Here is a 15,640-nt window from a genome sequence, read left to right on the forward strand (position 1 = left end):
AAGACCTAAGACCTATGGCAGACCCAAAAAAGAAAAAAAAATAGGGGGGGGGGGGGTAAAACATTCAGGCTGGGGTTGAAGCTCACATGGTAGATTACCTGCCCAGCAAGTACAAGGCCCTAAGTTCAAACCCCAGTACGATAACAGAAAAACCCCACGTTTCAATAAAACCAAATATATACTGAGATCATTTTCTTTTATGTAACTACGAATAAAATGTAAATATTTAAAAGCAAACTATTTCACTGCCAAAACTAAGTATTTCAAGAATATAACAAATTCGAAAAATGCCAGTCATGTAGCTATTTTAATATCCTTAGGAATGAGTGACTAGCCGTTCTATGACTTTGGTTCTATATCCATGAAAGTTTCTTCACCTTCTTCTCCCTCGGAGAGTTTTTCATCACCTGAAATGGAGAAAGAAATAGACAACCTTAGTGAACTTCGCCTAAATTTCATGTCTAATGTATACATGAAAGCATTTTTTACTTTTTTTTTTAATGCCAGTCCTGGGATTTGAATTCAAGGTTTGGGATCTGTCCCTGAGTGTTTCTGCTTAAGGCTAGTACTCTTACCACTTGAGCCATAGCTTCATTTCTGGCTTTTTTTTTGCTGCTTAACTGGAGATACGAGTATCATAGACTATCCTGACTGGGCTCTCGTTGAACTGCAGTCCACAGACTTCAGTGTCCCGAGTGGCATAAGCCAGTGGTATGCAGTAGACATTTTTGTCTTTTATTAGCTAATCCATTCAAAGCAAATGCAGGCTACACCTGCAAACGGTCCATATAAAGGCTTGCTTTTAAAATACTGTTTTTTGGGGCTGGGAATATGGCCTAGTGGTACACTGCTTGCCTCATATACATGAAGCCCTGGGTTTGATTCCTCAGAGCCACATATAAGAAAAAGCCGGAAGTGGCGCTGTGGCTCAAGTGGCAGAGTGCTAGCCTGGAGGCAAAAGAAGCCAGGGACAGTGCTCAGACCCTGAGTCCAAGCCCAGGACTGGCAAAAAAAATATTGTTTTTGTTATTAGTTGCATCAAAATTTAAATTTTGCATTTAGATTTAGCTGAAATAGCCGAGGACTTAGGCTTTTTTTGTTTTTTTGGTAAACAACCAGAGATGGGGCTGGGGATATGGCCTAGTGGCAAGAGTGCTTGCCTTGTATACAACCAGAGAGCAAGTAAGAAATTTCAAATTTGCTTCAGTTAATATGAAGACTACGTCTTCAGCTCTCCTGAGCATCCACCATGCACTTGGTGTCAAATGTTCTTTATATAGTCACATTTATTTCCTGCCTCGGTCCTGAATTACTGTATAGTCATAAACTATAGAATCTCGCAGATTTTTTTTTTTTGCCAGTCCTGGGGCTTGAACTCAGGGCCCGAGCACTGTCCCTGGCTTCTTTTTGCTCAAGGCTAGCACTCTGCCACTTGAGCCACAGTGCCACTTCCGGCTTTTTCTATATATGTGGTGCTGAGGAATCGAACCCAGAACTTCATGTATAAGAGGCAAGCACTCTTGCCACTAGGCCATATTCCCAGCCCCTCGCAGATTTTTCTTAAACTACTGGATATGTACTTCAATTACACACTGCTATACAAAGAAACTCTTCTGCATATATTTGGAAAGTTAAGCAAATGACTGTTTTCTAATGCTATCTGGTTATATTTCTATTCAGAAGTGGAAAGTATCTTTTCTCTAAGATGTACAATCCAAAAGGCATATTCCTCAATCATTTAAAAATCTTTATAAATATGAATTCTATTTCTACTTACTTTCCAATGTTTGCTGAAGTTCATGGATAGTACTGAGAAGAACATGAAACTGTTTCCGTCTCAATTCCAGCTGAATTAACAAGAAAACAAATTATATAAGTGGATCTATAAACACATGAATATAAAAATGCTAACATACATATAGAAGTACCTTATCTTCAACACTTTCTTTAATATGTGAAAGATGTTCTAATTCTTTTCCCAGAGCCTCTAGTTCCCTGAAAAAAAAATAATATGCCCTTATATTATACTTGGGAGAAGAGAATTTACAATGAATACCAAATGCCATACCTATTAAACAGTATATTAAAAATAAAAATATTGAGTTATAACATTTCATTATGTTTTGTGACACCTTGGAAGCTGATAATTTTTTCTTAACTCTTAAATATGCAGGATTTTTATTAAAACTACATTTTTATTCTGCTGGTCTTGGGACTCTCCACTCAAGGCTAGCGCTCTACCCCTTGAGCCACAGCACTACTTCCAGTTTTCTGGTGGTTCATTGGAGGTAAGAGTCTCAAAGACTTTCCTGCTTGGGCTGGCTTCAAACCATAATCCTAGGATCTCAGCTCCTGATTAGTTAGGATTACAGGCATGAGCCACCAGCACCCAGCAGAAGTATACTTTTAAATTAAAGGAAAACAGACAAGAGAATAAACTCAAGAACTGATACACTTTGTCATACTAACATGATGGCCTTTTGAAAAAGAAATAAAAACACTATCAATTCAAAACATCCTTTTGCCCTTATCCCCTAATCTCTTTTTCTCAAATTTTTGTCTGGGTGGGCTTCAGACCATGATCCTCTTACGTATGCCTCTTGAATGCTTGTTGATTAGGATAGGGGTCTTGCTATCCTCCTCATCTCCACATAAGTAGCTAGGATTATTGGCATGAGCCGCTATACTTGCCCCTGGTGTTTGTTTTTTTTCCCTGTTACTTAGTATTATATCATATAAACAGAATATACTGCATTTATCCATTTTCCTATTAAGGCACACTATGCATTTATTTTAGACCTATAGGTAGCAAGGTTGGAGAAAGAAAAGGATCTACAGATCATAAAATATAGCCTACCACCAGTGGGTCATGACTGTAATCCTAGCTACTCAGGAGGCTGAGATCTGAAGATCACATTTTGAAGCCAGCCTTGTAGGAATGGCCTTGGGATCCCTAAAGAACCAGCAAAAAGCAAGAAGTAGAGATGTGGCTCAAGTGGCAGACTGCTAGCCTTGAGCAAAAAAAAAAAGGGTTAGGGACAATGTCCAGACCCTGAGTTCAAGCCCTTGGACTGGCAGAAAAAAAAATTAAGTGTACTTTTAATGAAAAGTGTACATATTTACAATTTAAGAAGAAATTGTAAATATGTAAAGATTCACAAAACATAATGCTAATCTTGTGCACAAAAAGCTCAGGGACAGGGTCAGGCCCTGAGTTCAAGCCCCAGGATGGATGGACACACACACACACACACACACACACACACTATATCATACTGAAAGTATGACTCTTTTGACACACATTACATATTTCTATAAAAATGAAGCAAGTTCTTGAAAGCTCTGATCTTACTTCAATGTCTGATGCCTGTCGGGGTGACGCTGGATGACTTTTGCCAAAGCATCATATTCTGAAAAGATAAAAAAGAATATGTATGGAATTGAGGGTTATTTTGGAAATGCACCTATCAACACAAAATACATAATATCATAAATCTCCTGAACTCACATTCCTAGTACATAAAGAAATGAAGACAATGAGAGATGGAGAGCTTATCCAAGGGTTTCATGCTGGGATTTGGAGGTCCCACTTCTGTTTTCTTATTGGATAGGATTGTAGTTTAAAGCTAGACAGAATAAAAAAGTCTGCGAGACTCTATCTCCAAGTAACCAGCCAAAAGTTGGGCTGGAGGGGTGGCTCAAGTGGTAGAGCACTAGCTATGACCAAGACAACTGAATGTGCATGTGAGGTCCTGAATTCAAGCCTTAATACCCCCACACATATAACCCCAGGTCACATATTTTACCTGAAGGCTAAAGCCAACTTTATTGTTTTTGTTTGTTTTTGGCCAGTCCTGGGGCTTGGACTCACGGCCTGAGCACTGTCCCTGGCTTCTTTTTGTTCAAGGCTAGCACTCTGCCACTTGAGTCACAGCGCCACTTCTGGCCATTTTCTGTATATGTGGTGCTGAGGAATCGAACCCAGGTCTTCATGTATATAAGGCAAGCACTCTACCACTAAGCCATATTCCCAGCCATAAAGCCAACTTTAAAAAGAGAAATAAAATTGCTATCTTAATTACTAGTCTACTAAAGTGTAAAGTTCATTGTCCTAGAACTCAGCATATTCAATAGTTGATCTTTTATTTTAAGTAATTTTTGCCCTACAAAAAAACATGCTCATTATAAAACAAACAGAACTGAACAATTTAAGCCATAAAAACCTATAACCTATAACTAAATAATATTTTCTCTTTCTAGCTTTTCATATAATTATCATAGTTGTGATTATGCACTTTTACTTTTTCAAATTACATTATAGGAAGGGCAATAACCCTTCATTAAAAATCACTTTGAGAGGGGCTGGGAATATGGCTTAGTGGCAAGAGTGCTTGCTTTTATACATGAGGCCCTGGGTTCAATTCCCCAGCACCACATATACAGAAAATGGCCAGAAGTGGCGCTGTGGCTCAAGTGGCAGAGTGCTAGCCTTGAGCAAAAAGAAGCCAGGGACAGTACTCAGGCCCTGAGTTCAAGCTCCCAGACTGGCACAAAAAATCACGTGGTAGAGCACCTGACTAACCAATCCCAAAGCTCCAATTTCAACCCCCTAGTATTGCCCCAAAAAAATCATTCTTGAAGTTTTTATGAACTAAACAATGGCATGGCCTAATTGTAAACCAAAAGAGACTTAACAAAACTAAACTTTAACCTCTTTCTTATTAACTAATGTATAAATATTTTATATTTAATAAAAAAATTTCCTGGGTTTGTTTTTGAAAAAAAAAGTAGCTCCATTAAACAAACAAAACCCAAGCCTAGTATATTTATATAAATCACCTTTTCTGATTAGCTATAATATTTTTAGGCAAAAGAACTTGAAGAGCTGGGTGCTGGTGGTTTACACCTGTAATCCTAGCTCCTCAGGAGGCTGAGAAATGAGGATCCTGGTTCAAAGCCAGCCCTGATAGGAAAATCTGTAAGAATCTTATAATAATTTAGTTCAACACCAGAAAACTGGAAGTGGACCTGTGGCTCAAAGTGGTAGAGTGCTAGCACTGAGCAAAAGAGCTCAGAGACAGTACCCAGGCTCCGAGTTCAAGTTCCACGACTGACAAAAAAAAATCAACAATAAATAAATAAAAGAATTGGAACAGAATAAAGTTTAATACTAAGGAATAATTAGATCATCAGTATAATTCAAAAAAAGAGCACAGGGCTGGGAATATGGCCTAATGGTAGAGTGCTTGCCTTATATACATGAAGCCCAGGGTTCTATTCCTCAGTACCACATATATAGAAAAAGCCGAAAGTGGTGCTGTGGCTCAAGTGGTGCTGTGGCTAAGGAAATGTAATGCCCAAGTCACGAGAAGACCACCAAGAAGACCACCGAGAGCCAGATGTTCCAAAATGCAAAAGCAAGGCTTTATTCAGGCGGGCTGCGGCTCGGGCCTCGTCCCTTACACCGACGCAGCAGAGATAGGGAGGAAGCCCTGAGCTGGATTTTTACAAGGCTTATAAAGGCAAAAACTACGAAATTTACAGCAATGCTAGCCTTGAGCAAAAAGAAGCCAGCCAGGACAGTGCTCAGGCCCTGAGTTCAAGCCCTAGGACTGGCAAAAAAAAAAAAAACACAGCCTTCCTTCTTTATTTTAAAAAATATAGCTTTAGAATTAAACATGGCTCCTAATTCTTACAAACTAAATGGACATTGGGTATAGATTTTATTTCATAATAGTAAAAACTGAATGAAAACAGCAGTCAGTAATTAAATCATTTGTACACTAATAACCCCAGTCCATTACCTTGACGATTCTTCCGTATCCTTTTTGCTTGAAGAATCTCCTTTTTGCACTCAGCGATTTTTTTATGTGCTTCAGCAATATTACCTTCTACATAAAAAGGGTTTTTTAAAGATAATCAGGACATACACAAACTCCCTTTTCAATTTAAAACTATGTTCCTAAATTGAAGTTTAATTGCTAACAAAATAGAAACTGGCATTAGAGAAATAGCTGTAACACAGATCACTGTATCATATTTGTGTAACCTTTTATGTAGCTAACATCTACTGGATTCTATTAAAATTTTAATTGTTATTCTTTTACTAACCAAAGAAAAATGTTAGTATTTTTCCTTTAGACTATTAAAATAAAATTAAAGCAAGAAACATTGATTATTTTAAGTTTCTTTACCTATTTCCTTGTAAATCTTTTCATAATTTTCCATTTCTCTGAGATTCATATCATACACCAGCAAAGTTTTGCCCATTGAAAACTCACATTGCGACAAGGTACTCAGCATACGTTGGTACTGGCCATATCTAATGAAAGAAGATAAATATTTTGCTAAAGTTCAGCAATGATAAAACAGGCAATGATTTGCTAATTAAACTATAACAAGTCTTGAGAGAATCATATTTCAAATAACTACAATAATTAGAATACCTGTCTCTTATGTTTTATTTAAATAGGGTATACTTGATGTTATAAAATACTTTAGTTGCAAGTGCAAGATGAGACTATTATTCTTATCAAAATAGGATAATTCAAATAACTATTTTCCTGAATGTTTATTTAAATCACTTTTATTTGGAAAGTGAATCCACATGAGGAAATAAATTCTGTTAAAAATGCACTACACACACAGGCCCATAATAACCCCAGCTACAGAGGAGGTAGAGTCTGTAGGATCTCCATTTGAGGCCAGCCTAGGGGAATTTGGAAAATCTCATGTAAACCAGTAGCCTAGGCATGAGTATTATGCCTAGAATTCCAGCTATGCCAGAGGTCATAGGTAGGAGAATCATACAATTGGCCCTGGGGAGTCCTGATTTTTAAGAAAAAACAAAAAATAAAAGTAAAAAACAAAAAACTAAAAGCAAAAAAAAAAAAAAAGAAAAGCTGGAGGATGACTCAAGTGGAAGAATACATGCCTAGCAAGCAAAAGGCCCTGAGTTCAAATCACAGTACTGTCATCCCCAAATATTTATATTTTCCTCTCTCTCTCCCTCTCCCTCTCTCCCTCCCCCCACCCCCCCTCACACACACTCATACACACACACACACACACACACACACACATACACATACATCTTATCCAGGTGTGGTGGCACTCACCTGTAATCCCAGCGCTAGGGAGGTTGAGATAGGAGGATTTTGAGTTCAAAACTAGCCTGGTCTACATAGCAAGACCCTGTCCCCAAGAAAACAATACAAAATCAAACAATTAAGTTTGTGCCAGGCACTGGTGGCTCACTCCTGGAATCCTAATATTCAAAAAGCTGCTCTGATGACTGCAGTTCAAAGCCAGGCTGGGTGGAAAGTCCCTGCCATTCTTCTCCAATTAACCAGCAAAAAAGGCCAGAAGTGGACTTGTGGCTCAAGTGTTGGAGAGTTAGCCTTGAGCAAAAAAGCTGAGTTCAAGCCCCAGGACTGGAACAAAAAATTAAAATAACGTTTGCTTTTGATGAACCAAGTTACTTCCATGTGCATTTGAGTCAAAGGAAATAGTGTAGAAACATAATGAACTACAACAAGACACTGATAGATAAATAACAAGGAGTGGTTAGAGGCACAGCTTAGGTGGGAACAACAGCCAATGAGCAAAAGTGTAAGATACCAAGTTCAAGTCCCAGTCTCAGACATAAAAAATGGAAACAACAGAGAAATGAGGTACCCTTCTTCGTGGGATCCAGAGTTGCACCATTTCACAAAACTTTTCACTAGCAGATTAATTCTCCGATCGTCACCTGCACCATCTCCATCAATTAAGAGACGCTTCCGTATGACTTCATCTGAAGGAAAGAAAGACAGTGGGAATTGAAATTGTCAACTGAAAGAGGTGAAGGGGAACACAGATATGAAGGAGGGGTGAACTTGCTCAAAGTACAATGAGCATGTCTGGGACTATCACAAGCTAACTCCTTCCTGTTACTAATATGTACTAACACTCTTTGGTCTTTGATGACATTCAAGGACAAAAAACTAGTATCCCTACTCAACTTGCTCATTCAAAAGAGTATTACTGACATGGCCAAGAAAAAAAAAAGAAAATAGGGTAAGTGTTATGTATACTTTACATACATAGACACATTTTTAAAAGAAAATTATTGTCAATCAGCCAGCATATGTGGCCGAGGTACAGCCTCCATGTATGTGGGGCACTTGAATGGAGTTAGCATGTTTATTAGAACTCTCCCTCCTCCTCCAGTAGACACAGTCAGTCAAATCAGAAACCTGTGATCATCCTTAACCCCCGCCCCCTACCATGCAGTCACACACATCCGGACATATTCTAGTTGCACCTATCTGTTTTTCTGTATTTCCCCTTGGCTGGAGTTCCATCTTGGTGTGTAGCCCCTTTAACCTTTCCACACGATTACTGCAACAGTACTGGTAATATAATGAATGGTAGTGAGGAACAGGAATTCGGGAGACAGATACACTGGCTGTGAGCCAATGTTTTCTCTACCTCTATGACATTAAACAAACTATTAAATCTTTTGTGGATGACAGTCTCACCTATAATATGGGGACCATAATTAGAACAGTGCCTCGGAAGTGGAGGTAATGGTAATAGTTCAGATAGTGGAACAGCCGCCTTGAGATAAAGAGCTAAACAACAGCATGAGGCCCTGAGTTCAAGCCTCAGTTCTCAGTACTGGCACTTAAAAAAAAAACAACTACTTGACATAGGGTATAAGTAGTATATAAATGTTAGTAAGGGGAGAGAGACATTACTTATTCTTACTAGGGCCTCGCTTTTGCTTTCCTGCATCAACTTTCACATATTTTATTAAATATTTTAAATATTTAAATGCTTTAAATATTTTAAAGCACATGTTTTAAATGGGGAAAGGGATGTAGCCAATAGTTAAGCACTTGCATAGCATGAATGAGACCCCTGGGTTAAATCTCCACTTCAGGAATAGATATAGACAGACAAACAGAGGTAATCTGAAAAAAAAAAACCCATACCAATGCTCAAGTGGCTTTTTATTGTCATTTAAAATCTGTGATTGTTTAAAAAAAGTCTATGGTTGTTAATCTTTTTTTTTTCTTTTTTGCCAGTCCTGGGCCTTGGACTCTGGGCCTGAGCACTGTCCCTGCCTTCTTTTTGTTTAAGGCTAGCACTCTGCCACTTGAGCCACAGGGCCACTTCTGGCTGTTTTCTGTATATGTGGTGCGGAGGATTCGAACTCAGGGCTTCATGTGTACAGGGCAAGCACTCTACCACTAGGACATATTCCCAGCCTATGGTTGTTAATCTTTTAACTTGCGATCAATATATCTGTGAGTTCTTTCTTTTTGGAACTTCTACAGTGATTCTCTTCCTGGAACAGTCTGGTTACACCTATTTAGTTTTCAAAAATTGGATTTAAAACTTTTTTAAAAAGAAGGTTTTCTAATCACCCAAATTGTACTATTCATAGGCTAGTTATTGTTCTTCCTATTCTTTTGACTTGGTAATGTGGAGACCCTATGGGCCCTCAATTTCTCAGAAATAGTCATTTTATAGCTACGGATATTAGTTACCAGTCATCCTCTCAGAGGGGCTCAATATCTAGCCTTCATTTCCCAAGGATAAAAGGACCTTCTTCCAGGTTCTATGTCTAGTTGCATTATGCCTGTTTATCTTTCCCGAAAGTGTTCTGTTTCCTTAGTTGTGCTCTCAGACCACAGGCCATTCTCGTTACAACTGCCCACAAACCCAGTGTCCCTCCAATTCATTCCAGCTGACAAGTCAGTCCCCTAGTACACACGTCTTGTCTTGGCTCCATCTGGTGCGGGTGGCCTTATCCTGTATTAACATGTACTTAAATCTCCTAAGTAGATTTCCTGATTGCCCTCTAGGTTAGGTACTCCATTCTCATCAGTTCTTTTTAAAGGCTGTCTCGTGGTTGTCCTCCCCACCTGCAATCAAGTCCTAGTTCAAGGCCTGTTGGCCAGCATGGCATTATATGTAGGCCTTTCCCAATCTTCCCTGCAGACGACTCCAGGTAGCAATATTGTGTAGTGCACACCTGTAGCCCTCGTGCTCGAGAAACTGCTGCCACTAGAGTAGCTCCTACTGATGGGAGTGTTTGGCCCGCCCAGTGGAGCCACAGACATACACACACACACACACACACACACACACACACACACACACACACCTTTTTACGGAGTCACGATAGACAGAAAAGAAGGAAAAAGACAGGGGCAGGGTGACAGGTTCAGATTAGCTGATGTCCCCAAATACGCCAGATGGAATTGAAAAGTAAGCTGAGATGTTCGCACTAGACATTCAAAGCTAACCACTATTCAGCCAATCAATAAGGTGCACCCAAAAAAGGGCCAATCAAAAGTAGCCTAACTCGGGGTATTAAAAACAACAGTGAACTGTGTTGGCGCGCTGAAGTCGGAGCGACCTGCTATTGAGTTCTATTTAATTGCCATCCTCATAAACCTTGATTCTCTTATTCTCTTAGCCCAGTACATTTTTTCCTTAACATGCAGTTCTGAAAACCCCATCACTCGCGACATAGCAACACTGCCCCCAACTTCCAGGCTACTAAGCGCTGCTCCCAGCCGACCCGATCGCAGCAGCCTGGAAACCTTAGCGCCACTCTTAGGGAGACCTGAGCGGGACCAGGCTGGGGGCTGGGGGGGAGTAGCCATGTTGGCCCAGCGCTCGGGAGACAAGCCCTGGGGCGTAAAAGCGCATGAGTTCGGGAGGTATCCGGGAAGCGCTCCGTGACAAACTAACAAAGCGTGAGTGTGCAACGAGGCTCACCGTCTGTTGAAGTTCCCATGGTGGGTTTAATGGTGTCTTCCCGGTGGCGGCGGAGGTCAAATTCCCACAATGCAGCGCGGTAAAAAGGCCTAGGGGGCGGAGGCACAGACGCCCGCTGCGGCCCGCTACGACGCAGGCGTTCTAGCGCGCCTCCGCTGCAGGATCCACGCTGGCCGCATTTCCCAAGGGCGGTAACAGTGGCGCCATGGCTGCTCCTTATTGGCTGCAAGTCCAGAAGCTGCACCAATCACCGGATACTTCACACAGAGCTGCCGGGGCTGCGGAAACCTAGCGCTGTGCTGCGGGCAGGGACAGACAAGGCGAACTTGGGGGCGGAGGAACGGCGTTCTTCCTTTTTTCTCTGTGTGTGTGCGTGTGCCAGTCCTGGGCCTTGAACCCAGGGCTTGAGCGCTGTCCCTGAGCTCTTTTACCCAAGGTTGGTGCTCTACCACTTGAGCCACAGTGCCACTTCCAGTTTTCTCGTGGTTCATTGGAGCTGAGTCTCTCGGGCTTTCCTGCCTGGACTGGCTTTGAACCATGATCCTCAGATCTCAGCCTCCACAGTACCTAGTATGACAAGTGTTTGCCACCAGCGCCTGGCTCTAGATTTGCTTTATTAATGTCTTAGGATTTCAAGCCATCACCGCACGCCAGTGACTCATGCCTATAATCCTAGCTACTGAGGAAGCTGAGATCTGACCATTGTGGTTCCACCCTAGGCAGGAAAGGCTGTAAGACTTTCATCTTCAATTTAACACCAAAAATAAAACAAAACAAAAAACAAAAGCCAGAAGTGCAGCTGTAGCTCAAATGGTAGAGTGCTAGCCTTGAACAAAAAAGCTCAGGGTGGCTGGGGATATGGCCTAGTGGCAAGACTGCTTGTCTTGTATACATGAAGCCCTGGGTTCAATCCCCCAGCACCACATATATAGAAAATGGCCAGAAGTGGCGCTGTGGCTCAAGTGGCAGAGTGCTAGCCTTGAGCAAAAACAAGCCAGGGACAGTGCTCAGGCCAAGCCCCAGGACTGGTGAATATATATAGTAGAGATTACACGAATCATGTAATGAGTGCAGTTCTTTTTGAAGCATATCTTCCCTTCCCTCACTTTCTCCCAGTTCTTGCCTCTCATCTCCACTCAACAGATGTATGGTTCAGTTTCCACACAGTCTAATAAGTGCCATTGTTGTATTTGTTCACCCCTTTTCCCATCTTTTCTGTGCCCCCGTTAAGCTTCCAAATACAAACCCAGCTGAATTTGTTTTCTTTGGAGGGGGGCAGTCCTGGGGCTTGGGACTCAGGGCCTGAGCACTGTCCCTGGCTTCTTTTTGCTCAAGGCTAGCACTCTACCACTTGAGCCACAGTGCCACGTCTGGCTTTTTCTGTTTATGTGGTGCTGAGGAATCGAACTCAGGGCTTCATGCATGCATGGCGAGCACTCTACCACTCTCCCCAGCTGAATTTCTAACAATAGTTTCTCTCCAACTCCATACTTCACTGTTTCTCCCCAACTTATGTAGTACCCGCATTTTACCTGAACTATGTATGGACATGACTGAAGATAATGGAGTGCATAGCACCCTTGCTCTTAGGAAGAGTTTGAGTTTTTTGTACCTGTTTAAAGTACTGTGCACTGCTTTTTGAAACTCATGAATGATAGAGCTCCAAGTAACCCTACTCAGTGTGTGTGAGCGTGCGTGCAAGGGCCTGAGTATGCACATGCGCATGTGTGTGTTTATATGCATGCTGACCAAATACACAGCCCTTGGGGAAGATTTGATATGCTAATGAGGTAAAGCACTGACCTTATAGGTCCTGTAAACCCAAGTCTTGTTGTGCTTCTTTCCTGCTGGTTGACAATGGACAAGTTAATTTCTCTATAAGGTGATTACTCTATTATCGGGCTATTGTTAGAAATCAATGCGATGAGGAGTGAAGGAAGAAGGTGACGATAGAAGGGCAGATGACATGATCAATGTACATTACGTATATAATATATAAACATCACAGTGGACCCCAATAATTGTACAATTAATATGTGTGAATAATATTAGTGATAGTAATGATAAAGCTGTTCCAGAAAAAGAAAAAATAGAATAGCCATAGGAACAGCACACAGCTGCTACTGCTGGTGACTCATATCTGGAGTCTGACGTAATCAGGAGGCTGAGATCAGAATATTGCAGTTCAAAGCCAGCCAGGGTGAGAAAGTCTGGGAGATTCTCATCTCTAACTACCAAAAGGCCAGAAGTGCAGCTGTAGGTCAATTGGTACAGCCCTAGCCTTGAGTGAAAAAGCTAAGGGACAGCACCCAATTTCTGAGTTCAAAAGCACACACACGCACAAATGCAACAAATCCTGGTAAAGTATGGATGGAAAAAAAAACTTGAGGCAGACGCAGAAAGCCATCCATAAGACCCCCCAGAAACCTCAACAGGCAGTAGAAGATGGTAAAGAACAGATGGGCCCCTTAGTGAAGCTGGGAGCTTCCAGAGAAGAACCTGGGAAGCAAATCCAATGATCCAGTGACCCACAGGTAAGACGAGAGTTGGAATCTCCAGGAGAGCTTAGTAAAATGTGAATTCCCACACTTATGTGACTTCCAAGTGCACCAGGGTACTGATCAAATTTCTGGGGCCCAGAAGTCTGAATTATATAAGAGCCCCTCCAAGCACTTTCCTAGAAAAGAAACAAGGGTCGCATCCAGGCTTACACATGACCGGTGGTTATTTTTTTGAGAATATTCAAGCCACACCAGGAAGTCATGACTGAAGAGGGAGTTGAGGAATGAGGCTCAAGAAGTTTCCCGCAGGTGCCCTAGTTTTCATCCAAGATGCGGGAGGGAGCACCAAATTAGACTGTGCGACTACTCTCTTTTGCCACCTAGTGGTAAGCCACATGTGGCCTGTCGCCTGTTTTTAATGCCTGTACTCCTACAATCACAACCTTGGTACACTCTTGATGTTGAATGTTCTCAGTCTGGCTTGTGGAAGTGAATCTACATGCGAGAGAGAAAGAAAGAGAGAAAGAGAGGAGGGAGAGAGGGAGGGAGGGAGGGAGGGAGGGAGGGAGGGAGGGAGGGAAAGAGAGAGAGAGAGAGAGAGAGAGAGAGAGAGAGAGAGAGAGAGAGAGAGAGATTTCTTCTAGCTGAAAAGCTAGGTACCTGTCAATTCCTCAGAACCACATAATCAGATAAAGGCCCGAAGTGGCACTGTGGCTCAAGTGGTAGAGTGCTAGCCTTGAGCAAAAGAAACTCAAGACAGTGCCCAGGCCCTGAGTTCAAGCCCCAGAACTGGCCAAAAAAAAAAATGAACTATACAACTTGTGAGTGGGGATGGGAGAGAAAAACTGGGAGAGAGCTAGGGGAAGGGTGACAATGTCCAAAAAGAAATGCATGCTTTACTTGACTTCTGTGTTACTTCTCTGCATATCACCTTTATAAGAACAATTAAAAATGTTTAATGTTCTTTCGCTTTTTTCCTTTGTCTGAAACTGGGACTCAAACTTGATACCTAATGTTTTTGCACGTTGACTGGCACTCTATCTACTACATGTGTCACACCTCCAACCCCAACAATGCCCTTTTTATTTTTTATTTATTTATTTATTTATTTTTTGCCAGTCCTGGGCCTTGGACTCAGGGCCTGAGCACTGTCCCTGGCTTCTTCCCGCTCAAGGCTAGCACTCTGCCACTTGAGCCACAGCGCCGCTTCTGGCCGTTTTCTGTATATGTGGTGCTGGGGAATCGAACCTAGGGCCTCGTGTATCCGAGGCAGGCACTCTTGCCACTAGGCTATATCCCCAGCCCCAACAATGCCCTTTTTAAAAATCGTTATTACAAAGGTGATGCATAGAGGGTTACTGTTTCATAAGTCAAGTAATGACTGCATTTCCTTCTGGACAATGTCACCCCTTCCTTCACTCTCTCCCAAGCAATACCCTTCAATATCCACAAAAATGGTTCCCAAAACATGCACAAAGAAAAGACAACATGAAATTGTAAATCTTCACAATGACAAGCAAGGCTACCAACGTCTTTGTCGCTGGTCCTGTATGAGCACCAGAGATAAAGCATGCCTGGAAGGGCTCAGACCCTTCCTTACTCTGGCCCACAGCACATAAAACTTAATGGAAATAAAAATGAACACAGAGCCGAAATAGAAGAACCCTTATTTATTAATCTGAACACAAAGTAATAATAATCAACAGGAAAAGGTCAGCATGGTTTAGAACTTGGGATGAAAAAAAGGAGAGAATGAAATAAAAAGTGCAGAATGACATCAATCAAGTTACTATGTACTCATCGTCTAACTTCTGGAATTAAAATCCTATTGTATAACAATTTAACAAATTTTTAAGGTATATGGATTGCTGGACACCTATGGCTCACATCTGTAATCCTGGATCCTCAGAAGACTGAGATCTGAGGACCCAGATTTAAAGCCAGCTCAGGCAGAAAAGTCCCGGAGACTCTTATTGCAAATTAAACATCAAAGAGGCAGAAGTGATCCACTTGCCAGTGGCTTATGCCTATAATCCTACCTATTTAGGAGGCTAAGATCTGAGGTTCATGGTTTGAATCCTGCCTGCGCAGAAATGTCTGTGAGACTCATCTCCAGTTGGCTACCAAAAGGCCAGAAGTGGTATGGCCAGTGGCAGTGCACGAGCCTAGAGCAAAAGAGCTCAGGGACAGCATGCAGGCCCTGAATTCGAGCCTCGGAGGACAAATCTAAAGGACAGCCATGCTGGCTCTCAGTTAAAGGCCCAGTACCAATACACACACACACACACACACACACACACACACACTACATGTATCAATGCAAGAGCCTTGAAATGTTGGTTAAAAAAAAAAACTAGCCTCAC

General features: G+C 41.7%; 1 protein-coding gene across 1 annotated transcript; it reads right to left on the reverse strand.

Annotated features, from left to right (window-relative positions):
- On the reverse strand, window positions 1-10,926 carry LOC125343917 (THO complex subunit 7 homolog). The gene is made up of 8 exons (XM_048336514.1): window positions 10,777-10,926; window positions 7,678-7,795; window positions 6,195-6,322; window positions 5,805-5,891; window positions 3,353-3,410; window positions 1,929-1,995; window positions 1,778-1,847; window positions 1-407 (listed from the first exon to the last, which is right to left on the reverse strand). The coding sequence occupies exons 1-8, from the start codon at window positions 10,793-10,795 to the stop codon at window positions 340-342; spliced, it is 615 nt and encodes a 204-aa protein (XP_048192471.1). The 5' UTR covers window positions 10,796-10,926; the 3' UTR covers window positions 1-339.
- Between the last annotated feature and the right edge of the window lie 4,714 nt (window positions 10,927-15,640).

Source organism: Perognathus longimembris, chromosome 28 (assembly GCF_023159225.1).
Source record: "Perognathus longimembris pacificus isolate PPM17 chromosome 28, ASM2315922v1, whole genome shotgun sequence".
Classification (NCBI taxonomy): domain Eukaryota; kingdom Metazoa; phylum Chordata; class Mammalia; order Rodentia; family Heteromyidae; genus Perognathus; species Perognathus longimembris.